This window comes from Micromys minutus (assembly GCF_963924665.1).
Source record: "Micromys minutus genome assembly, chromosome: 29".
In the NCBI taxonomy this organism is placed as follows: domain Eukaryota; kingdom Metazoa; phylum Chordata; class Mammalia; order Rodentia; family Muridae; genus Micromys; species Micromys minutus.
The window spans coordinates 6335811-6359849 of NC_137964.1; the positions used below are offsets into that span (position 1 = coordinate 6335811).

A 24039-nucleotide genomic window follows, 5' to 3' on the forward strand; every position below is an offset into this window, starting at 1 on the left:
CATGCAGACCTGATGGCTTGAACTTCATTTCCTGGGATCCATGTGAAAAACTAATACCCGCACTCCTATGGTGAGATGGGGGCGGAGACAAGAGACTCACCCAGAAGCTTACAGGCCAGTTAGGATAAACTACTCAGCTCAGTCACAGAAACTTGTACAAAACAAGACGGAAGGAGAGAACCAACTTCCAAAAAAATCGCTACACGTGCCCTGCCTCCAGTAATTTAAAAATACCTCAGAGGTTGATGGGTTCAATGTCTTCTGGAAGATGCACTTTTAAATAAGTTTAATTGGCGGACAGGAAGGCAGAGAAGGGCATCATGGGAGTGGGAAGAGCAAAAGGAAAGCCCTAGTCATGGAAGGTGATTGTGCAGACCGTGGCCGTGTGCTAGGAAGCACAGGGCGGGGCCCAGAGCATCATGGGACTCTGAGCATCTATGTGATGAATAAATCAGGGGCAATGCTGCAGGCAGTTGGAGTCGGTGAGGTTTCCTGCACCGAATCACAGCAAGTATGTACTCTGGAACTCATGAGAGACAGTGCTGACACTCAGCAAGACTCCTGCCAACCCTCTGAGGTAGACTTTCCCCAGTTCTGGAATGAGGAAACTGACGATTAATCCTCTTGTCTGTGAGTGGTACGATTTTAACCCAGCTGATCCGAGTCCTGTGCTCAACAGTCACACATCTGAGGGTACCGCCATTTCCTCCTTTCCCCGGATCTTCTGAGGCTTCACTTCGGACAGGCAACGTTCTCTGTCCTACCTGACTGAGCTGCTTCCGGGGTTTGTGAAAGAATTTGCTCCTCTCTATCCTCTGTGGCTGCCTAGAGAACCTGCTTCCGTTCTCCTCTGCCCAGCTTCGACTGCCTCAGGTCACTTCTCCTTCCTGTCATTCCCCTGCCTCCACGTGTGCTCTCCATGACTGTCAGCATAAAATTCAAAATTTGAGAGGGTTGTGTAGCTTAGTGGAGGCTCATACGTTGTATGATAAGGCCCTGGCTTGTCAATATTTTTTTAAATGTCAGTTTACTTTTATTTTATATGCATGGCTGTTTTGCCAGGGTGTATATGTGTGCCGCATGCATGCAGTGTCTCTGGATGTCAGAAGAGGGCGTTGGATCTCCTGGAACTGGAGTTACAGATGGTTGTGAGCCATCATGTGGGTGCTGGGAACTGAACCGGGTCTTCTCAAAGAGCAGCCAGTGCTGTTAACTGCTGAGCCATTTCTCCAACCCTGCTCCCAATTTTAAAAATTAAGGTAAAACTTTAAATGCTTAGGTCTTATGGTTTCTTTTGTCCTTTAATCTCAATATACATCCCTAGGGTGAAACATGTGTAAACCAAAGTTCTCGGAAGTATGGATTTCTTGAGTGTGTGTGTGTGCATTGTGTAGTATAACAGGAGCTTTCCGGAGGCACCCTGCAGTGGCCTTTGACTGTCATAGATGCTGATGGCAGTGTCCTCATTAGGGTCCTTGCACAAGATTCCTACACGTAACGTGAACCAAGTGGCCCTATGTGACTGTGGGAACTTTCCCAGTGCATTCCATGGGACAGGAAACTGGCCCCCCGAAGTCTAATTCCATAGTCCTTACTCAAGCAAAATTCCTTTCGGGTGGGACTATTTATATGTAATCACACGTTTGAGGAATCGACTCTTTAGAATACTGTTAAGAAGAATGTCAAGCTCAATTCAACATCAGTACCCAGTAGTGCGTAGTAAAAATCTTAGCATTTTACACGGCGGCATCTGTGTTCCATTTGATAGTTCTGTTTCTACTGCTTTTTTGCTGAAGAATTGTCAGGATAAGCTTTGGCTGAAGCCCCTGTAGGTCCTTTCTCTACCCACTAGCCTGACTAGCCACCCACCCCATCCCACCCCACCCCCACCCCACCTGGTGGTCACCAGGCTGGTGACAGGTGATCCATTCAGTATACAAAATAGCCCAGCTGCTCAGGGCAGGGCAATGTGGGTGGGACTTGATAATTATTAGGAGAGAGTGCTGGTCTGATGGTCATAGCTCCCATCAGGTGTGTGTGAAAGGACACAGCATACCTCTGTCCTACTCAGGATAAGAATGTGGCTCAAGCAAATATTATGTTAATGGTGCTTTTGGTATAGGTTCCTGTTCCCTTGCACAGAACCATGTCAGCTGTGGGAAGCCACCGCATTTGCCATTACAAGATGGCGCCCAGCCCGAAGGGAGGGTGGCCAGTCTTGAGATAAACAACCTAAGTGCGCATGCACATATGCCTGTTTTGCTGACTCATGCTGACTCAGAGTATGCTAATTAGGGCACACAGAATGCACCAATCAGGTATCGACACATTCCTCCTAAGCATATATAAAGAGGGCTGGTTTCTGGGCTCAGGGTCTTTCGCAACTGCAATCAAACCCACAATAAATGCCTGTAAAAGGATCCTGTTGTGGCGAGTCTTCCTTGCTGGCGAGATAGGCGATTGCTACAGTCATCGGCCTCCCCAGGGGTGCCACTGAATTCTGAAGGGGGCGGGGGAGTGGGTTGAGTCTGCACTATGCAGTGTCTTGACCCTGTCTAGTGGCATGGTGGTGGGCTCTTTGTGAGCAGTGCTGCCTGAGTGAACCGGAGGCACACTTCTGTCACCAGGGACAGGCCCTGGCTGTGTAACCAGGCTACGGAATGTTCAGGTGTATTCTCCGTAGCCAGGCATCCACACTCTGGCCTGGCATGTGGCACTGTGTGGTAGCAGGCTGCCAGCACCTCAGGCCAGGCAGCAGAGCAGATGGAATATTAACCAGTTGAGTTCCCAAGAAGCAAATCACCAGGGAGCTTTATCCGGGTGGAGTGAGAAAATGATGGGGGAGGGGGGACTCACCTAGAGCAACTGTCATCAGGAATTGGGAGAACGTTCTTGTATGAGCCTGTGAGCAGCTGTGTGGTAGACCAAAGCCTCAGTTTCTTTTTAACATTTTTAGCCAATAGGGGTGAATATGCAAACTGCTGTTAGGTATGACTTGAAACTTTCCTCACTTCCCACCCCTTCTCTCAGCCCCTTTGAACTTTTTATACATATACACATACATATATGCATACACATACATACATATATATATAAGTACACTGTCACTGTCTTCAGACACACCAGAAGAGAGATCCCATTACAGATGGTTGTGAGCCACCATATGGTTACTGGAAATTGAACTCAGGACCTCTGCAGGAACAGTCAGTGCTCTTAACTGCTGAGCCATCTCCCCAGCCCTGTCCCGCCCTGCCCCGACCTTTGAACTTTTAAATACAGTTTTATGGGCTGGAGAGACCGTGCCACCAGTCAGAAGGACTGGTGAGGTTGAAGCAGGTTTAACTCCCGGGGAATCTCAGAATTGAGAAGGGCAGCTGTGGAACCAGCTTCCAACCAGGCTTTGCCTGATCTGGAACACATAACTGTGACACCTCACTGAGAAGACCATGACAACCGGTTACATAGTATAAAAATCTAGAGCTCTCCATGCTAATGAGGTATCTAGACAGGCCCCAAGTGTTTAGCCAACGCCTTCCTGGGAATTCTTTCCTACAAAAGGTATTCGATCCCTGATTCACCCCGAGTAAAATGTATTTACATTCGCCATTAAAAAAAAAAGAAGGGCTGGAGGGATGGCTCAGAGGTTAAGAGCACTGACTGCTCTTCCAGAGGTTCTGAGTTCAATTCCCAGCAACCACATGGTGGCTCACAACCATCTGTAATGGGATCTGATGCCCTCTTCTGGTGTGTCTGAAGCCAGCTACAGTGTACTCACATACATAAAATAAATAAATAAAGATTAAAAAAAAAGAAAAGAAAAGAAAAGCCATTTGGACAAGCAAAGACTGTCTCCTTCAAGGACCTTGGTGGGGATGGGAGAAGGGAGAAGGCCGTCTTTCTCTCAGCCCCCTGTACTTCCAGCACTCTCTTGGAACCAAAGCAGATCCCACCTTATCCGGGGCTCAGTCATCCCCTTTCTGCCTGGCATTTAAGAGAAGTACAGACTTTTGGACCACCGGGCCACCGTCTTCAACTCCTTGCTGCCCCAGAGGCATCTGGGTACACAGGAGATTGAGAACCACAGCATCTGTCCCAGATCTTGCTGTTTTTCATCAGGGAGAACACGGGCTGGGACCCCTATCACGGGCTGCATTCTGCCTCCTCTGAGCAGCTTGTTGCTGCTTTGGTGGTACCCAGTGATGGTGCAGAGGACCCAGGTTCAATTTCCAGTACCACAGCTCACGATCATCTGTGACTCCAGTTCCAGGGGACCCAGCACCCTCTTCTGGCCTCTTTGGGCACCAGATACATACATGGCACACGGGCATACATGTAGATAAAGCACACACACACATTAATTTTTCTCTTTATCATTTTTTGGGGATCAAGTGAAGGATGGCTGACTTGGCTCAGGCTTGTTCCCAGCATCAGCTTCCCTTTTCTGCCTAAAGCAAACCAGCCTTTGATACAGATGCCTGGCATCTTTTAAGAACCTTCTCCCAAAGCTTTACCTGACCCCAAACAAGATGGGCTAGGTGAACTCTGCTCCACTGTTATTTTAATTTAAATTAATAAATAATAAAGTAGTAATAAAATAGCGCAAACATGTTCCAGAGAAAAAGATTGTAGGTATGAGAAAAGATTAGACCCCATTGTAATAAGCTAAACACAGAATGCTGTCTTCTTTCTGAGATTTTCTCTGACCTTTAATGTGGCTTCTCTGTCACTCACTAGAATGGTACAATTGGATTGTCCATCTTTCAACAGGCTTTTTTTTTTTTTTTTTTTTTTTTTAAATGTTTTCTAAGATTCTGTTTAGACCAATTTGGATCTTCTCTTCAGGACTGTGATACGTATGAAGTACCTTTTTGAGAGTAATTTCAGGTTAAGAAAGGAAGGAAAGAAGAAAAAAAAAATAATTAAAATTGCGGTTTGGGACATTTGTTCTGTAACACATCCTTATCACAGGCCAATCCTTAAGCCAAACAGGAGTGCAGTTCGGTGCGCCATCTGGGTGACTCACAGTAAGCCCAGGAAAGTATGCGATACTCTAAGCTTTGCTGGAGTAGAGGAACACATTAACCAGCAGTAATAACAGCGAATACTTCAGATTTTATCATGACATACTCTCTTCCTCCTGTAACAGCTCGGGGAAGGTTAGTCAACCATTATCAATGGTCCCATTTTGTAGTGCAGAGACTGAAGTACCAGGAAGGGAGGTAATTTCCCCGAAAGTGACTCAGCTCCTGAAGTGGAGACAGCTTGCTGCAGAGAGGGTCCCCCACCCTCCATGAGACACAGCGCAGGGGAGGGGCTCAAGGATTTCCCATTCTCAGCTCCGTCACTTCCTAGCCTAGTGGCCCCGTGTGAGTCTCACTAGAGTCTTATTTTCAACAGCTAAACTTTCTCACAGGAATGCTGCAAAATTTAGGCAGGGAGTCGGGATGGGGAGAGAAAGATGGTTCCCTGGTTAAAAGTGCTGGCTGGACTAGAGGACCTGGGCTCAATTTCCAGCACCTATATGTGAATTCACAACTATCTACAACTCCAGTTCGAGGGGCTCTGGTACCTTCTTTTGGCCGCTGCAAGCACTGCGTGCACACAACACACACATGTACATGTAGACAAAACACTCATGTGCATAAAGTAATAAGAGAAGCAAGTATATTCATGCATGCTTGCTTAACGAAATATACCATGTACCTAATAAAGTAAGGTATAGTCAACACATCCAGGCCTTCCTAACACAGCTACCATCAGTGTCTGTGAGACCCTATACTCACAGAAGCCTAGTTTCCGTGAGAAAAGATAAGATGGGTATGTTTGAAGTCTAATTCTTTTGCTTCAAGAACCATCTATAGATAGATATCTTAACTCATCCTAACTGGGCTCAGGCACCATTTTAAAAATTCTTTAAACCCAAATTGGTCTATACAGCTTCTTAGAAAGCATTAAGAAGAAAAGAGGAAAAGAAAGAAATTGTTACAAAGATAGGCCAATTGCATTAATCCAGCTTTACACCAAAGTTTTTTTTTTAAAGGCTTTTTTTTTTAAAGGCTGTGTATATAAAGGGCCTTGAACATCCTGTATACAATTAGGCATAGACACGTTATCTTTTCTGAGCATGGCTTGTTACTCGGGACTCTGAAAATGGCCAGCGTCTGAGACAGAAGGAGAACCACAGAGTCGTAAGTTACTTTAGCACCTTCATGCTCGGTGCCATGATGGCCGTGGGGGATGGGCTGCAGGTCCGAGGACCGGGAATGGGGCACCGAGCACTGTGGGGGCCACCGAGACGCATGCTAAGTTTGTTTGGAGCTGTTTCCGTTCTGAAGTCTTGGGATCTAATTGGGGAGTATGGTGCATGTCCCTTACTGTGTGGCTCCTTTCTCAAGCAGATGTGTCACAGCCCACATCTGGGACACCGCATCCAGCATGGGGGCAGTGACCTTTTCTGTGTCATCTCTTAAGCCATCACCACCTGTAGCAGGATGCTTCGAAGTGAAGTCATCCTCTGAGGTGTTTTTCCTGCATAACTATGAATACCATTTAAGCATATCAGTGTCTAAGTCTGCCACAGGAAAAGTCCTTGTGTGGAGACTAGCTTCCAGCCTCAGTAAGAGAACGGAGCTTAGTTTAAGTCTTTGGATACAAGTGGACCAAATATGTTAATTTCAGAAGTGATCCTGATTGCTGACAGCTTCGCTGTGATCTTGACACTGGACGACCCCACCCCCAGCTCCGCATGTGCCCAAAGTCCCATCCAAAGCAAACAAGACCCGTGATTATTTAAAGAAGCCACTCAGACTCCACAGTCCATTTATCCTTTTCAGATACCAAAATAACACATTGTTTTATCTGTGAGTATTAGACTCCCTTTGCAAAGGGAATAAAATGAGCAGACCGTTTCCTTCCTGGCTGATTCCTGAACCTCTTTAAATCTGTTAAACTTAGCCACAGACACAACCCGTGTGCCTGCATTTCCTAAACTCGACTGGGTGAGATAGGAGCATACCAGGAAATCACATCTGAAGCTAGGGTGTACTTCAGACCCTCAGTGACATGAATCCTAAGTTCAAGGGCGAGAGTCCATTTCCTTTTCCCCCTTCCTTTCTTCCTTCTCTCGCTCCCTCTCTCTCCTCTCCCTCTCCTTCTTCCCCTCTCTCTATCTCTGTTCCTTTCTTTTCCAGACAGGGTTTCTCTGTGTGTTCTAGGATTAAAGGTATCTGCAATGCTAATTTTTATTTTATGTGAATTAGTATTTTGCCTGTGAATATATCTGTCTGAGGGTATTGGATTCCCCCTGGAACTTGAGTTATAGGTAGGTGTGAGCTGCCATGTGGGTGCTGGGAATTGAACCCTGGTCCTTTGGAAGAGCATCCAGGGCTCTTAACCACTGAGCCATCTCTCTAGCCCTCCATTTTCAGTTATAAGATGATCTGCAGATAACTGCAGTCCACTGCCCCGAATGGCGTCACATGACCATACTAATTCTCTGAGCCCAGAGTCCTTCGAGTACCTGGCCCTCACTCATGTGCAGCTTTCCCTAGCTCCGTTTACTGTCAACTTGCAAACAGCTCCCTGTTTCAAAGTATATTCTTCTATGAAGCTGATGCCTACTCCCCCAAAACTTGAACACAGTCTCGGGGAAATACTGGATCACAAATGTTGTAAAACACGAGACCAAGTAACATAGCTTCTGAGACGCCCAGATTATCCTGTCAGAAGAGGGAAAATTTACACTGACATGCACAGTCTTCCTAGGGCTTCTCTCACTGCACTGGATGTGCCCACTAGACAGCATGGGATCCTGTACTTAGCAAGGCGAAGCATCTGTGGGATGGGTGGCGGTGGGTTTCAGAAGAAACGGAGTTTCCTTCATCAGGACCACCACTGGCTTCCTGAGTTTTAGGTGGCCTCTTTGCATCTCTGGGGGCTTCCTAACTGCTCCACATACCTCGTGGGTCCACTGGAACACCTCTGAGTGAGCCTGAGGGGTGTCTCTTGTTTTCAGCTCTCCCTGGACTGATGTAGCCTCTGCCGGCCATACCTGATGTCCATGCCAAAGACAGAGGGCAGACTTTGAGAAAGGCTTACTTAGTCTCATCTGATGTGTGGGCAGAATTGGAAGACCATTTTAAAACAAGGAAGATTTGACCATTCCTCGGGCTGTTTGGGGAATACTATTCTCTTTTTAGAAGTCCAGATTTATGGTAAAATAGTTTCAACTTTTCTTCCTTCTTGGCTTCTCCCCAGAAGCATCCCCACGCCCTCAAATGCACCCCTGAGCACTGTGGAATGGATCCTAAACAAATTCTATTTTTCCATATCAGATCTCCATATGCCATTGATACTGGTACCTAAGAGGCACCCAGCAATCTTACGATGCTGTACATTTTAGAGCTGGGATGGTGCTTAGCATGGGAAAAATGGAAACCTGGGTTGAAACTGTTTTCCAAATGCAAGCCACGTGGCTGCAGTCAGAGTGGGATCCAGACACTTTGTGCTCTGCTCTTCAACAAACTGTCTGAGGTCCAAGAAGAGGTACTCGCAGGGTAGTGTGTAAGGTGTGAGCTGTTCTGGTATGCATTGCTTCTGAGAATAATGTGTCTCCTTGTGATAACCAGCAGAGGAAAAAGTATCTCAACTGTAATTTCCAGCACTCAGAAAAATAAGGGGGGGGGGTGTGTAGAGGTAAACAATTTCAGTGGGTGGGTCCCTTCTTTCTTCCTGGCCTTATTTCTCACAGAGGTGAACCCTTTGGGCCATCCTGAGTAATTTTATCCACTGTGTTAGTAGCACACCAGGCTCCCTTCTTCCGGGAAGTACTTCCCCTGCTGAGACAGCCAACCCCTTCCTTCAGATAGAGCCACACAGTGTCATCAGGCAAGGAGGAAGGGTGAGGGAAAGAACCTACTGGGCTGCCAGAGAAGACAGGGGTGGGGGGTGGGGATGGGGGTTTGGGGACAGTTAAGCAAACAGGGAAACAGGTGTCTGAGTTACCAGCTGTTTACCTTGCACGGTGAGGTAAGCTGAGCTTTCCACGGCCCCCTTCTGGTTGGTGGCTCGGCACCTATAGACACCCTCATCCTCTTCTGTGACTCTTTCAATAAACAGTGTGCTGTTTCCCGGTCCTAAAATAATTCCTGGGGAGCGAGAGATGTTTACATTAGCAGGTCTGGAGGACAAACCCAAACAGCCTTCAGGAAGCCTAGTGCCTTCCTCTCCTAGGCTTCCGGAAGAGGTTCTGAGCCCGACTTAACCCGGCATGGGGTGGTTCACTCAGTCTCCTGGGCTGATCAGCACATCTGTCCAATCCTGCCGTGAGTGCAGTCCCCATGCCAGAGCCTGGTGCTTCCAAACCGGGAGGCTGATGCCTTGTCCCCACCACACGGAGAAAATGGAGACTTCCCATTATTAAGCAACACGATCAAGAACATGCAGCTTAACCCACGCCACATTTGTGGCATAGGGTCATTTGCCACGTGGCCTGATGAGGTGGTACAGCCTGAAGGTAAAAAGCTTGGGCCAGCTGTTTGAATCCACACCTTAGTCTACAGGCAAATCACTTACTGGGTCTATGCTTTGTTTTCCCCAGTCTTGATATAAAATGGAAGCAGTTCCCATTCAATGTATGTGTATCATAGTGGTAAGTGCTCAGTAGATGCAAGTACTTAATACTCGGTACTACACAGACTGCCATGAACTTCCAGACCTCTGAAGAGCTTCGAGACACAGAGGCCTCTGCCAAGTACTGTCACCAAGTGTTTACTAGGTATTTGCTCTCCCATCAGTCTGAGTCTGGGGAACAGACAGCTAACAAGAATGCAAATGAGCACCTAGGGAGGAGCCTGTGGAGGTGGGCCTTGGGCTGCAGCTTGAAGGACTGTCCAAGGTGAACTGAGAAAGCAAGGAATGAGACGAGGTGACCGCGAACATGCACTGAGGATGTGTCCTGGAGAGGTAGTCAGTGCGCCTGACCACACGTGGAAATATAAAAACGAGATAGACAGATAGACAGACAGGCAGATAGAGACAGGTAAATGGATGATGGATGACATTATATATTTAATATATATATATATATTATATTATTACATATTATATATTATATATATTATATTATCACATATTATATATTATATTATTACATATTATATATTATATTTTTACATATTATATATTATATATATTACAAATGGATTATAGATAGCATTAAAAGCAAAGCGAGTAGCAGATGTGTTGTCCCTGGACCAGGAATGAGCCCCATGAGAAGAGCTGAAGAGACAACAGCACGCTTAAGTGCACACATTCTTGCAGAGGACCCAGGTTCTGTTCCCAGCACCCCCGTGATGTATCGCAATCGTCCGTGACTCCAGCTCCAAGAGAGCCGATCTCTTTTTCTGACCTTCACGGGCACCAGGTATGCATGTGGTACATGTGCAAACATGCAGACAGACACTCATACAGATAACATAATCTGAGGAAGAAGAGAATCAGGGAAGAGAAACAAGGCCTCTGCAGCTCAGTACCGAGCACTGAGTACCAGTATTCAGTAAGCACGCAGAGGAAAGAAGTGGCCAGAACACAGATCCTGCCTCCTCCCCAGGCTTCCTAAGGATTTAGGGTTAGAGAGGTGGCCCAGCAGTTAAGGGTGCATGGTGTACTTCCAGCGGGCCCGGGTTCAGTTCTCAGTATGCACACCAGGCAGCTCACAAGTGTCTGTAACTCCAGGAGACCCCATACCCTCTTCCAGGCCCCCTCAGCTCCACACACACATACAAAATAACAGGGTAAATCTGTTGAAAGGCAGGGTGTAGCAGCATAGCTACAAGTGGAGGTAGAGACAGGAAGGTTAGCCTCAGCTACCCAGTAAGCTTGAGGCCAACCTGTGCTATGTGGCTCTGCCTCAAAAACAAAGCCAAGCTAACTAACAAAAGCACCATCAACCAAACAACCCACTATAGGACAAATACATAATTATATATAGTGAACAAATATGTCCAGACACACACACACACACACACACACACACACACACATATGTTTTTAGGGATGACCAGTTAGCATTAGCTAACCAGTTAGGTTGCTCATTTCTGAGGAATATTAACTCTATCATTCCAAGTTGTAGCTAATTGCTGGTAACTCTTCATTGGGGGGCGGGGGGGGGCTGTGAGATTTTCCCCATCCACATTGGTATGTCAACTGTATAGTCATTGTCATTTTCTTGATTAATGATTGACATGGCCGTGAGTATCTTAGAAAGCAGGCTGAACAAGCCAGTAAGCAACATTCCTCTGTGGTCTCTGCTTCAGTTCCTGCCTCCAGTTCCTGCCTCCAGTTCCTGCCTCCAGTTCCTGCCTTGGCTTCCCTCAATGGCAGACAACGACCTGTGAACCACATAAATCCTCTCCTCCCCAAGTAGCTTTTGGTCCGTGTTTTCTCACATCAGTGGAGATGTACACTAGAGCAATCTGTCAGTGTTGTACCAGAAGTGAACAATGGTACATTATTTCATCTTTCTCACCAGAATTGAGCATTATCATGTAAAACAAGACACACAAACCAAAACCATCCCATTAGTGTGAAATGACTGCTGCTTAATGTGTGTGTGTGTGTGTGTGTGTGTGAGTGTATGTCTGTGTGAGTGTGTGTGATTCCAAAAGCCCTGTTTTAGAATGACCGGCCGATGAAGGGGAAGTCAGGGGTCATTCTGATCAGGGAGGAAGAGAGTCCTAAAGATGTTTGGCTGTGGAAATGACATCATGCAAGCAGCATGTAGGGAAGTTTAGTCTCACAGAAGGCAGGATGGGGCTGGAATGAGGAAAGAGCGGCATGGGGCAGTCCGGCTCCCTACTTGAAATTCAGGCAAGGGATGGTGAAGCCCAACCCCTAAGCCTGGATGGGAGGATGGGAAGGAAAGTGGGAGAAGAAATGGAAATACACACTGGGAAGAGACAACCTGCAGGAGTTGGCTCAAGCAACGGAGGGAGATGAGCCAAAGCGGATGCCGGGACTTTAAGCCTCAATGAGTGGAAATGTGCCTTCTTCATAGGGTTCTTCTCTGTGACTGGCTAAGTCCTAGAGTCCCTTTGAGGATGTTTTTCTCCCTATATAATAAGAGGAACACTTGCTTTGCAACACATGTATTCCAGGAACAGGGAAAAAATATGAATGAAGTCCTGGCAGAAGGTTTGGTGGATATCAGTTTGTGGGTGCAGGTCAGTGATGAATGATTTACATACCATGCCCTAGGCTGTGAGTTCCATCCCCAGCACCGCAGAAACAGGAGGGAAAGGAGCAGGCGAGACAGCACAACCGGGTGTAGCTGGCAATCAGAGAATGTGACTGTGGCTGCGGATTGTGGTGTTGAGAGCCCATCGCACAAACAAGCTGTGGTGGCGGTGGTGGTAGTGATGGTAGTGGTGGTGGTGGTGGTGGTAGTGATGGTAGTGGTGGTGGCACACGCCGCCACCACTACCATCACTACCACCACCATGTGCCTTTAATCTCTCAGTGGGAGGCAGCGGCAGGTAGATCTTTTGTGAGTTCAAGACCAGTCTGGACTATAAAGGGAGTTCCAGGACAGCCAGGGCTACACAGAGAAACCCTGTCTTGACCCCCCCCCCCGTTCCCCCAAAAGTCCACCTTGCTCCTCATTCCTCACACAGGATCTAGCCATTTTCTATCCATCAAATCCCAGTTGAAGCTGAATACCATAAACAGAGTAAAAAAAGGTTGCCTCTCAGTATTCCTTCATTCCTTACATACTCGTCTCTTATTTTTGTGGTAGCCCTTTAATATTATTTCTTATAGTTTGCATTTTTTGCTACTTGTTTATAAATCTCTCCCCACTAATAATCATCAAGGGCCCTCCTTGTATGCTTTCTTCATAAAAATCTTTAAAAATATTCACTGGAAGCTGGGCACATTGGCACATGCCTTTAATCCCAGTACTCTGGAGGCAGAGGCAGGAGGATTTCTTTGAGTTTGAGACCACATAGTTTGAGCTACATAGTGAGACCTTGCCTTGGAAGAAAGAAAGAAAGAAAGAAAGAAAGAAAGAAAGAAAGAAAGAAAGAAAAAGAAAGAAAGAAAGAAAGAAAAAGAAAGAAAGAAAGAAAGGAAGGAAGGAAGGAAGGAAGGAAGGAAGGAAGAAAGAAAGAAGAAAAAAGTATTTACTGGAGTTTTTTGGTTTTTTTTTTGTTTTTTCTTATTTGGTTTTCTGTCTTTGAGTTTTCTTTGGAGAAAGGTGTGTAGTGGGAGGTAAGGAATTGATCTTTTACCACACAGACAGCTAAGCATTGTGGTGTCATTCTTTGGAGGGGGGGAAACAGGGTCTTATGTAGCTCTTGTCCTGGAATTCACTTCAAAGACCAGATTGGCCTCATACTCAAAGAAATCCACTGTTGGGAATTGGTTCTAATGCTTTGCCTTATTTCAGCCCCCAAAAGCCAGAAATAAGACCTGAGGGTCCCTGACCCCAGCTGCCTTGGATTGATAATACAAAATTGCCACACAACCATTGGCTGGGCAGAGAAACTGGGCGGGACTTTTAGATTGTGTGGGCAAGGGGCTGAAGGAGAGGGGAAAGGGGTGAATCGCCCTGATTCAGATTTAAGAGCTGCAGGAGAAAGCATCCTACAGTGTAGGTGGAAAGAGAATTCGGCCCTATGATGGTGGGGAGGCTGCCCAGAAGGTGACAGGGCAGCAAAGATGAAATAGAGATTTAGAAGGCGTTGAGCCAGGAATACCGGAGGAAGTGAGTGCTAGCCGCTGGGAGGTTTAGAAGTATCCAAGCACTGAGCTAGTCAAGGAATAGCAAAATTAGCTGTCGAGTGACTGCAGGTGTGCGGGCGGGTCTTTTGCGAATCCAGAGAGTTCTTGGGCAAGTGCGGAGCAGACCCACCAGGAGCCAAAACAGTTTAATTAATTCACTGCTACAATCCACCTGCTTCTGCCTCCTTAGTACAGGAATTAAAGGCATGTGCGGCCATGCCCACCTGAGTGTCCAATTATTGAAAATCGATTCTTTTCCCACCGAATTAAGGCACCAGTTCCGAGACTGCAAGTTTCTGTGTATTTGTGGTTCTCTACAGGGCTCTCTACCCTTTCAAGAACCCATTTGTCTATCTCTGTGCCACAGCATTTACATAATGATGCTTCCTAACACACCTTTAAAAAAACTTGTTTTGATTTATTTATTTTTATTTCACGTGTGTGGGTTTTCTTTATGCGTGTGTGTCTTCTTCTGTATCATTGAATGTTTTTATTTTCTTTATAAATAACTTGCTTTTTTTTTTAAAAAGAGGCATTATTTATTTTATCTATGTGAGTACACTATTGCTCTCTTCAGACACACCAGAAGAGGGCATCAGATCCCATCATAGTTGGTTGTGAGCCACCATGTGTTTGCTGGGAATTGAACTCAGGATCTCTGGAAGAACAGTCAGGGATCTTAACTGCTGAGCCATCTCTCCAGTCCAATAACTTGCTTTTAGAGCTAAGTTTATTTCTAGGTACACAGAGATTTTTATTTTGTGTTTATGTGTTTGTGTATTTTGCCTACATGTATGTTCTATATGTTACATGTATACAGCTAGAGACTAGAAGAGAGCACCAGTCCCCAGGAAGTAGAGTTACAGACAACTGTGGGCTGCCATGTGGATATTGGGAATAGAGCCCTAATGCTCTGCAAGAGTTGCCAGTGCTCTTAAGCCCTGGGCCACTTCCCCGGCCCCAGCGGTCAGTCATGCACATTCACATTAGGTTCTTTGAAGGGTTTGCTTCGGCTGGATTTTCTTTCTTCTGTGGACATGAGTATTAGAAGCAGCAACAGACTCACTTATGAACAGGCATGGTGGTTTGAATAGGAATGGCCCCCATAGACTCATGTGTTTGAATGCTTGGCTCATAGGGAGAGGCATTAGGAGGTGTGGCCTTGTTGGAGTGGGTGTGGCCTTGTTGGAGGAGGCGTGTCATTGTGGGGGTGGGCTTTGAGGTCTCCCATACTCAAGCTATGCCCAATGTGGTATACAGTCTCCTTCTGCTGCCTGGGGGCGAGGTGCGGGTCAAGATACAGAATTCTCAACTCCTCCAGCACCATGTCTGCCTGTGTGCTACCATGATTCCCACCATGATGATGATAATGGACTAAACCTCTGAAACTGTAAGCCAGCCCCAATTAAATGCTGTTCTTCATAATGGAGTTGCTTTGGTCATGGTGTCTCTTCACAGCAATGGAAACCCTAACTAAGATAATGGGCTATTGCACTTTCTGTTGATGCAATAATTATTTCCCAGTTTACTTCCAGGAGGATGGCCCAAGTCCTTTCCATGAACTTGCTTATTTATTTCAGACAACTGATAGATTGTTTCTTCATCCACCGAACACACACTTGCCCCATCCCTATGCACACTCAGTATTATTTACTTCTCTTTTCTATCATTTAACTTTTTCTCACACTTATTTTCCTAATGCAGTAGTGTCTCACATGCTGAGGTTAGAGGACAAACTTACGTCTATCCTCTACCATATAGGCCCCAGGGATTGAACTCAGGTCGTTAGGCTTGGTGGCAAGCTCCGTTGCCAGCTTAGCCGTGTAGCGATCCCAGATTTCTCTTTACTATAAGACCCTGTATTGGATTGAACAAACAGGGAGCAGAGCAAGACTTACAGACATAATTACCTATAGTTCACACTCATGAGCACTGCAGATTTGATTCTAGGATTGTCTTCTTCAATTTTAAAGAGAAGGCAGAAGTCTGATTTTAAAAAAATGTCCAAACCCTTCCATTTTTTAAATTTTTGTTAATGTTTGTAAACACGTCCACTTAGTACACTCACTGTGAGTGCCAATACAAAACGCATATGCTGATCAGACATGACTACCCATGGGTAAGCTTCTGATTCTTGTTAATCAAGGACACGAATGACCTGGCCCTGTCTTGGCTTCCATCTTCAGGCTCTGTTATCTCCGTAAAAGGACCCCTGGCCTTGGGTCTTTTATCAGGTCATGGCAAAGGGCAAGGGTTTCCCACATGTTTTCTTGCTTCGAAGCTAATGCTTACTCGTTTTTAAAAATAGTTCGTTCGTAGACCAGCCTCGTTGCAGATATCTTCTGTTGCTCTCGGGACCCCTGCTGTGTCACTGCAGTGGCCCCCGTGCCTGCCCCACTCTGCCATGTGTTGGGTTTTAGCAGTCATATCGTGGATTTTTCAATTTTACCTGCTCCAGTGTAGGCTCCTGGGGAACAGTAACTCTGCCTTAACTTGTCTGAGTCTCCAGTGTCCAGCACTGTGCCAAAAGCCCGCTGGCCTCCAGCAACTGGGGAAGGGCAAAATTCGTGAAGACCCTGGACAATGCCGTGTGGTGGAGAGGGGGTGGTTTTGTGGTCTCTGTGAGCCTTGTCTTAGGAAGATAAGGTTGCCATTAGTGCCAGCTCTGTATGCAGGAGTGCTCCACACTCACTGTGAGCACACCACACGCGCATGCCGGGCTCCAAATCTAGAATGTTCATACCGCTTAGCTTTATCACTCTAAAGTTCAAACTTGCCCAGGTTCCTGGAGCAAAGAAATAATTCAGGTGACTGTGTAGGTTATTGTTAGTAGCCCCATCGTGACAAGCGAAACGTCACCATAGGCTGTTTCTGTGGAAATCTGTTCTGAACCCTCAGGACTATGACTTGCATTTATCCACGGGGCTCGGTCTACATTTAAATGTGTCCAGGCATTTTAGTATTTGGTATTTCCAAAGGACTTTGCAAATTATATCATTTTCCCATTAATGCCTTAAGGTGACGGACAATCACGATGCTTTTGTGTATGATGAGAACTATACCGTCTTAGAAAGAGGACAGCATTTCCATACGACCTGTAGAGTTTTGGATTCACATATCTGGTTAAGTAAATGCACACTGCATTTGGGCTTTCTGCTACTCCCACATAAGTGCCTCTGCTTTTTGAACTGGCTTCTCAGTCTGAACACTGGCTGCTCTCTCGGTCCTGTGACCATTTGCACCTCAAATAGACATTATGACGTCAGGCTTAACTTGGCTTTTCTCCATTGTCAGAGTTCTTTATTTTTAAGATAGATTTATCCTTAATTTTGTGTGTGTGTGAGTGTGTGTGTGTGTGTTCACATAAGGGCAGGTTCCATGGAGACCAGAAGAGGGCATCAGAGCACCTGGAACTGGAGTTAAAAGTGAGCCGCCACGTATGTGGGTGTGAAGAGCTGAACCCATCCTGAACTTTTTAAGCACATGTGGGAACTCCTGGCCAATAAATGCTCATGTTCACCTTTGCGATAGCCTCCCCAGAAAGTTCGATTTATACCACAAGACATAGCTGTTTACCCTACAGCGATTCTCCCAGTTCCTTTTTGAATTCAGGGAAAGCTATTGCGATGTATTGATATTAAAGTTAAAAAACTGTCACCATTTTCTGTCAACAGAGGATGAACAAATCGATTATGGGAGGTCCTATCAGCCTACGCACGTGGGGCAGTGTGCATGGATAAGGGTAGATCTCCAGAAGTCCTCTCAAATGATACACTGCACTGTGTGATCCGAGCTCAGGAACCAGCTCTCTCTTACAATGTCAAACCAGGCATTTAGCATAGCCCATTTGATCCATGCCTTTGTTTATTTGTTTTTCTTTCTTTCTTTTATTTTTTTTGCCTGTTTATTTTCAGGGACAGGGTTTCTCTGCAACTCAATCTATAGATCAGGCTGTCCTCAATCAAACTCAGAGATCTGCCTGCCTCTGTTTCCCCAGTGTTGGGATTAAAGACCTGCTCCACCATTTTTGTTTGCCTTTTCTTTCTAGCAGTTATTTGATTTCATGTGCGATGCTTGGCTTGTCAAACATATTGGCTGTAATTTTTATTTTTAGTGAAGTATAAATTCAATGTCTTATTCCCAGTTATTTTTGCCAACTCATTACAATGTAAATTTGCTCTTGTCTTTAATGGAATGCAAGATGCTATTGTATACCAAAGGCCTGTTTGAAATGAAATTTTTAAAGGTTTGTTATGTATGTAGCATTTTGCCTACATATATACCTGCAGGCCAGAAGAGGGCACCAGATCCCATAGCAGATGGTTGTGAGCCACCATGTGGTTGCTGGGAATTGAACTCGAGACCTCTGGAAGAGCAGCAGTCAGTGCTCTTAGCCACTGAGCCATCTCTCCAGCCCCTTTTTAATGCATTTCTTCCTGGTATATTCTCAGTAAATGCTTGGTATGATTGTCTCTTGCTTGTACTCATGTCCGTGTGGCTGTGTGACATAAAACGTAAGAAGCCCCGATCCAGAGAGCATTTCCTGTGTTTGGTTTGCCCTTTGGTGGAGGTCAGCTGCACGGTGACCTGGTCCAATTACAGGAGGCGAGTGGATGATGAGCTGGAGTGGAGGGGCACTGAGCTTGCTTGAGCTGTGTTAGCAGCGACTAAGCTGTACGGAGCTCACCAAGCAGGTCACCTGAGAGCGAGCTCCTTTGCCTCTGGCCTTATCTGGCACAGTGGTGAGCCCAGTGGCACTGTTGATGTACGTGTGCCAACTCAGGACTTTTAAGTCTGCATCTGGAAGGAATGGGGATTTCCACGAGAACTCTGGACATGTGGAACAGACACAGTGCACCTAAAGCCATGTAGAAGCTGCCTCTCTAAGCACCCAGTGCTAAGTGTAAGGACCTGGTAGGTGGGGATGGGAGCCCCTCATGCTCTGAGCCCCTACTTGGTGTCTTTAGACAGGGTACGGCACCTGGGAGACTCTACCTCTTGCCCCATGAGCCTAAATCGCTTTTATTTTGGCCTCTTGCTTTGTCCTGGATTTTGTCCCACCCCCACCTCACCCACGTTCGGTTCCTCAAGTTCCAATTTTCTCTAGAACAGGGCTGCCTGTCTCTGCATCTATGAGTCTGTGTGGGAGAGTCACAGCCAAAGAGAGTTTTTAGTCCTTAATGGGGAAGGAGAGGCTTTGAGAGTGGAGGAATAGCTAGGAAGGGTTACATGTGTTAAGTTTGGGTAAAACCCTGGGACCAAGACCTAGTGCCACAAAGACACACACATACACCAAACACATATTCTCTCTCCCTTCCCGACTAATCCCCTCTGAGATTTCCACTTGAGGTGGAAGACCTTAGGAAGTAAACAGCAGCATAGTTGCATTGTATTATAAAAGCATCTGTTGCCTCTGAATTGCATCCTTTGAGATGGTAAAATTCATGCTATGTGTATTTAGCCACCATTTCTCTTCTGGAGAACTCAGGTTGAATGGCTGATTCTAGGGCCCAGGCTCTTCCTTCCTTCCCATCCTTCTCTGGAACATTCTCTCCTTGCTTCCCCCAAAGGCTGAGGTCTACTCAATCAGTCACAGTTCAGACCTGAATTAGATTCTGACCTGTTACTATGGTTACCCACTATGGTGCTCACTGGTGCACATCTCTGGGGTCATGATAGAGTGGGGACAGGACATATATCCCTTTCTGTATAAGTTACTCCAGTACTAGTGACCAAGATTCGCCTGAAAAGAAAGATTAATCTGCCTTAGAGGTCTTCTCTCCTGCTCCAGCTTTAGTCTACTCGAGACATGGGGTGCTCTGGATAGAATACCATTGTTTTAACCGTCACGGACGTTGGTTGGATTGTTAACAGATATTTGCTTTCAGGGTTCGGTGGGATGACTGCTCCAGGCAGGCTTTGCTGAGCACCCTTAGATCAGCACTTCCCTCTGCTCACTGGGAGGAGAAGCAGGAGTTTCCCCTCAGTTGATGCTCAGAGACCCTTTTCTCTGTGGTGCTTTTGAGACGCCTGCACTAGTGTCAGAATCAGTGTGAACTGGATCCGTCTGTCACCGCCTCAGCTTTGCCTGTGCTGCTGTCAGGAGCTACTTCGCCAGCATTCCCCCACAACCCAACTCGGGGGCACCCGCCGAGTCACATCACTGTCCGAAACACATTCTGACCATGGTGGAGCATCTAAGAAGCAGATGGCTGAAGTCGGAGGAACATACTAGAGGTGAGTTGCTGGTCCCTTGGGCATGTGGCCTGCAGAAGGAGTGAGGATACAAAGTGACCCCACAACACCGTTTCAGTCTGGGTGCAACAGGAGTGAGCTCTCAGTCAGGAGCTGTGCTGTCTAACTCTGAGGACCAAAGCACGTTCCGAGCAGCCACCATCACGACTATCTCCGGCTATCGCTCGGACATGGAGTTCTGCGGAGCTCTGCGGTTCCTCCACACAACACGTGTGTTATCACAGGTTCTCTGTGGTACGTGAGCTTTAACCTGACTTCTCTTTCCAGAGGAAATGCGTCTTCTGCCATCTGCCAGCCTGTCACACCGTCCTAGGCTCTCTGCAGAGCTTCGATGGGACAATCTGTACTTTTCTCACTCCTTTCAAGCCCCCTTCCTCGTTTCTTCTTTATATTCACCCCACATCTAACCGCTGGAGCCTGTTGCCTTTCAGAGCCTTAGTGTGGTGAAGTTAATGCACAGAAGATGGGTTTCTTTTCTTAATATATTAAAGATTTTCAAAATTACATTTACTTTAACTGAGATATAGAAACATAAAACGTGTAGATACTTCCAGGTGGTGGTGGCGGCAGCAGAGGGGTGGTGTGTGCTGATATGTTCATGTGCATACATGTACACACACACACACACACACACACACACACACACGCACATACACACGCGCTCGGAAGACAGAGGCATCTCTGGTGCAAGTTCCAGGATGGCCAGGGATACACAGAGAAACTATCTCAACAAACCAAAACTGACTAACTAAATAGATAAATAAATAGGTAGGTGCTAACAGGGATGTGTGATTTTTTTTTTATTACATACATGGGACTTGTGTAAATTTTAAATCACGTTAAACGTATCTGTTGTCTCAAATGTCAGACGTGTCTTCGTGGTGAGTACTTGGTACTTGCAGTGCATGTCCTTCTGGCCTGGGGTCTGTGTGAGCTCCTGCAGTCACCCGAATGTGTCCTAGCACCAGGGTGCCTAGCTTTCCTTTAGCGATATCAATCCCTCTTTCTCCATCTCTCATGTTACAAGTATCTAAGACCTGAGATTGAGTCAAGGCGTTTTCTACTAGACTTGTTTTATTAATTCATTTTTTTTCCCATGTCGAGGCCAACGGATGTAGACAGGAGGCCTGGGCACTGAGGGTTATTGCCTGAAAAAGCTGCATCCAGTGAGAACGCGCCCACAAGTGCATGACTTGGCTTTTTGGTTATATAATGTTTGCATTTTTTGATAGTAGCTTCATTTACTTCATTTTAATTTTAATATCCAGAGTTCAGGCTGAAGAATTCAGCTCAGTCACAGTGCCAAATACGAAGCTGAGTTTGGTCCTCAACTCCAAGGCGTGGAGACAGATGACGATAAAAATCTAGATACATGTCACATCTGCACAGACCAGCACGGTGCCAGACAGAAAGCAGCAGCTCAGAAACATTTATTAAGTAAACAAATGAGGCTTGAGCTGATATGGCGTTAATTCTGGCCCTTTAAAAACTTTAAATTAGTCTGGCATAGTGGCACACACCCTTTAATCCTAGCATAGGGTAGTCAGAGGCAGGAGGATCCCTGTTAGTTCATCTCTATATTGCAAGTTCCTGGCCAACCAAGAGCCACATGGTGACAATTAACTAATTTTTATTCAATAAACTCCCAAGTGCAAGTAGATTCGGCTTCAAAATCACTTCTGTCTTTATATATCATGCCCAGCTTTTAAAAAATGCTTCATATATTTTAATAAGCCTTAAAATGTTTTTACACTATGCCTTAAATTAAACTCTCTAGAAACCGTTACATTTAGAGAGATACAGAGGTGCTCACTGCTTTAGATACTTTTTGATGCTTAACCTGGCAGGTTGGAATATTGCTCATCTGTCATCTTGTGAGAGATGTGACCCATCTGGCTGTGTTAGTCACACCTGGCCAGAGACAACCTTCGTTGCCCACACCATCATGACTCAAGCCCAGGTCCCCTCTCCGTCTTTCTTCATGCTTGGACCTGTAAACTAGTCAGAAGAACTCAGCGAACCTCTCTAAACTGTTAAACAATCCAACCAATCAAATAAACTCTAGCAGCATTAGTGGAGCCAAACTCGACTTGTAAACTGTGTCATACTACTTAGTGCCTGCCTCTGGTAACAGATCTGGATATTCAAGAAGCGTGGGGTCTTGCTGCCTGACTGAAGGCCAGCAATTTGCAGTTCCTGTAAGACAATCACTCCTATCTTCAAAGGCTTGAAAACAAGCACTCAGGAAACTAGAGAATAACAGGGCGGTTGCCTAAGGAGTGAACGGGACCCCTGAAGAAAGGATGTCTCCTAGCCTTGCAAAGGGAGAGAAACACGCCTGGTGACAAGGATTCCAGGTGGGCCCTGCGTTTGCCATACAGGGAGCAGGAAAGGCAGGGTGGGAAGGGCGAGCCCTGTAAGAGGCCGCAGGCAGTGAGTGGGGTACCCTGGGATCCAGCAGGGAGACAGGAGAACCCAAGCTTGCGTTAGTCGGTGAGGTGGTTGCTGGGGCTTTTTTTCTTCTTGCTCCACTGATGTGGCAGAGGTAGCCTCTGTGCCTGTATGCAGGCTCTCCTGGGCCTGCACACTCAAGACTTCCTTTGTTCCTGCCTGCTGCCCTTTTGCCCAAGAAGTTACTCCCTGGCTTTCTTGTCTTTGCTTTCCTTTGCAAGAATGGCTGTGTCCCACCAAAAGGGTTTTCCTGGGAGGAAATGAGGATGCAGAAGGTCCAGCTTCCCTAAGCCCTTTCAGCAGGCATTTGATGGTCACTGGGGCATGAGCTTGCATGTGTGTCCCGCTTCCTCTCTCCTATTTTCTTTGGAAGGTTGAGGAGTTGTTAGTTAACAAGTCACAATGATAGCAGACCAGATCCTGTTAAGGATCCAACGCCCCTATGATTCTATGGGCCTGGAAGTCCCTTTTGACCTGCCAGGCTTTCTGTGAAAGATGCACCCTGACTTGTATGCTCAGGCGTTCAGACTTAGACTGGCTTCAGTGGTGTATCGCTGCTCATTGGCAGAGTCAGGACCAGCCACTGCGGTCACCAGTGGTCCTTAGTCACAGGTTTGTAATGGAAACAGCCACAATGGAGGCAGCGTGTTTAGTGTTACTCGTGGGTAATGTTGAACCCGGGGCCAAGGAGATGGAGTGTGTGGCCGTGACCGTTGCACCCCAGGTTGCATTTGAAACTTCATGGGGGTGTGACTACTGTTCAGAATTCCCTCCCCAGAGGTTACAGTAGGGTTTTATTTGTGGCAATCAGTCCTCTGCTTCCACCACACAGGTCCTGAGGATCGAACTCACATCACTGGGCTTGGCTTCAAGCTCCATCTCTGTGGCTCAGCTAGAGTAGCTTTGAACAGTAAAGAGAGAAGATGGGCATAGCATAGTTCATCTTAAGAAAATGCAAACAGTGGCTGTTATTAAGCTGTGGCTGTGGGCAGCTGAGTGGAGTGAAACACCCGAGACCTCACCACGCTCTGTGCAGTCAGGGGCTTTCCAGTTTCAAAGGTAAACAGGGCCCTGGAGGGCAGGAAAACCAAGGCAGTGTTGGACCCTCCATACTGTGGACCTGCCCAGCATTCCCTGTCCCGGCCCTCTTTTTTTCCTGTGCCTTTTCTCCAGTATCCTAACAGCCACAGACTTTCAGAATTGGTAGAACTTTTTGTTTGAGACACGGTCTATGCAGCCTGAGCCGACTTGGAACCCGCTGTGTAGCCAAGGGTGGCACCGATGTCCCGATGTGCCCGCATCTCCCAAGTGCTGGGATCACAGGCATGAGCCATGGTATTTGACTCTAACTCAAATTTAAGGTCTGGCAACTGAATTTAGACCAGATTCACATCTCTCAAAGGGCCAGTCCCCATTTTTTTGTTAGTGCTTCCTGGAATATGTGCTGTGTATGATGGAGTATTTGGAGAACACAGGGTTAAAATCACTTTACCGGGCTTCTGTAGGGACTCTTGGGTCTTTATTATATTGACGTGGACTCTGATTTATAGGGGA

The 24039-nt window shown here is 46.4% G+C and overlaps 1 protein-coding gene across 2 annotated transcripts in view; it reads right to left on the minus strand.

Annotated features, from left to right (window-relative positions):
- FLT1 (fms related receptor tyrosine kinase 1) overlaps nucleotides 1-24039 on the minus strand; it is a 161005-nt gene that overhangs the window by 44904 nt on the left and 92062 nt on the right. For both annotated transcript variants that reach the window (XM_080941158.1, XM_080941157.1), the window contains one exon: nucleotides 9015-9146. In XM_080941158.1, coding sequence (XP_080797284.1) covers nucleotides 9015-9146 — 132 coding nt within the window. The remainder of the gene's footprint in view (nucleotides 1-9014; nucleotides 9147-24039) is intronic.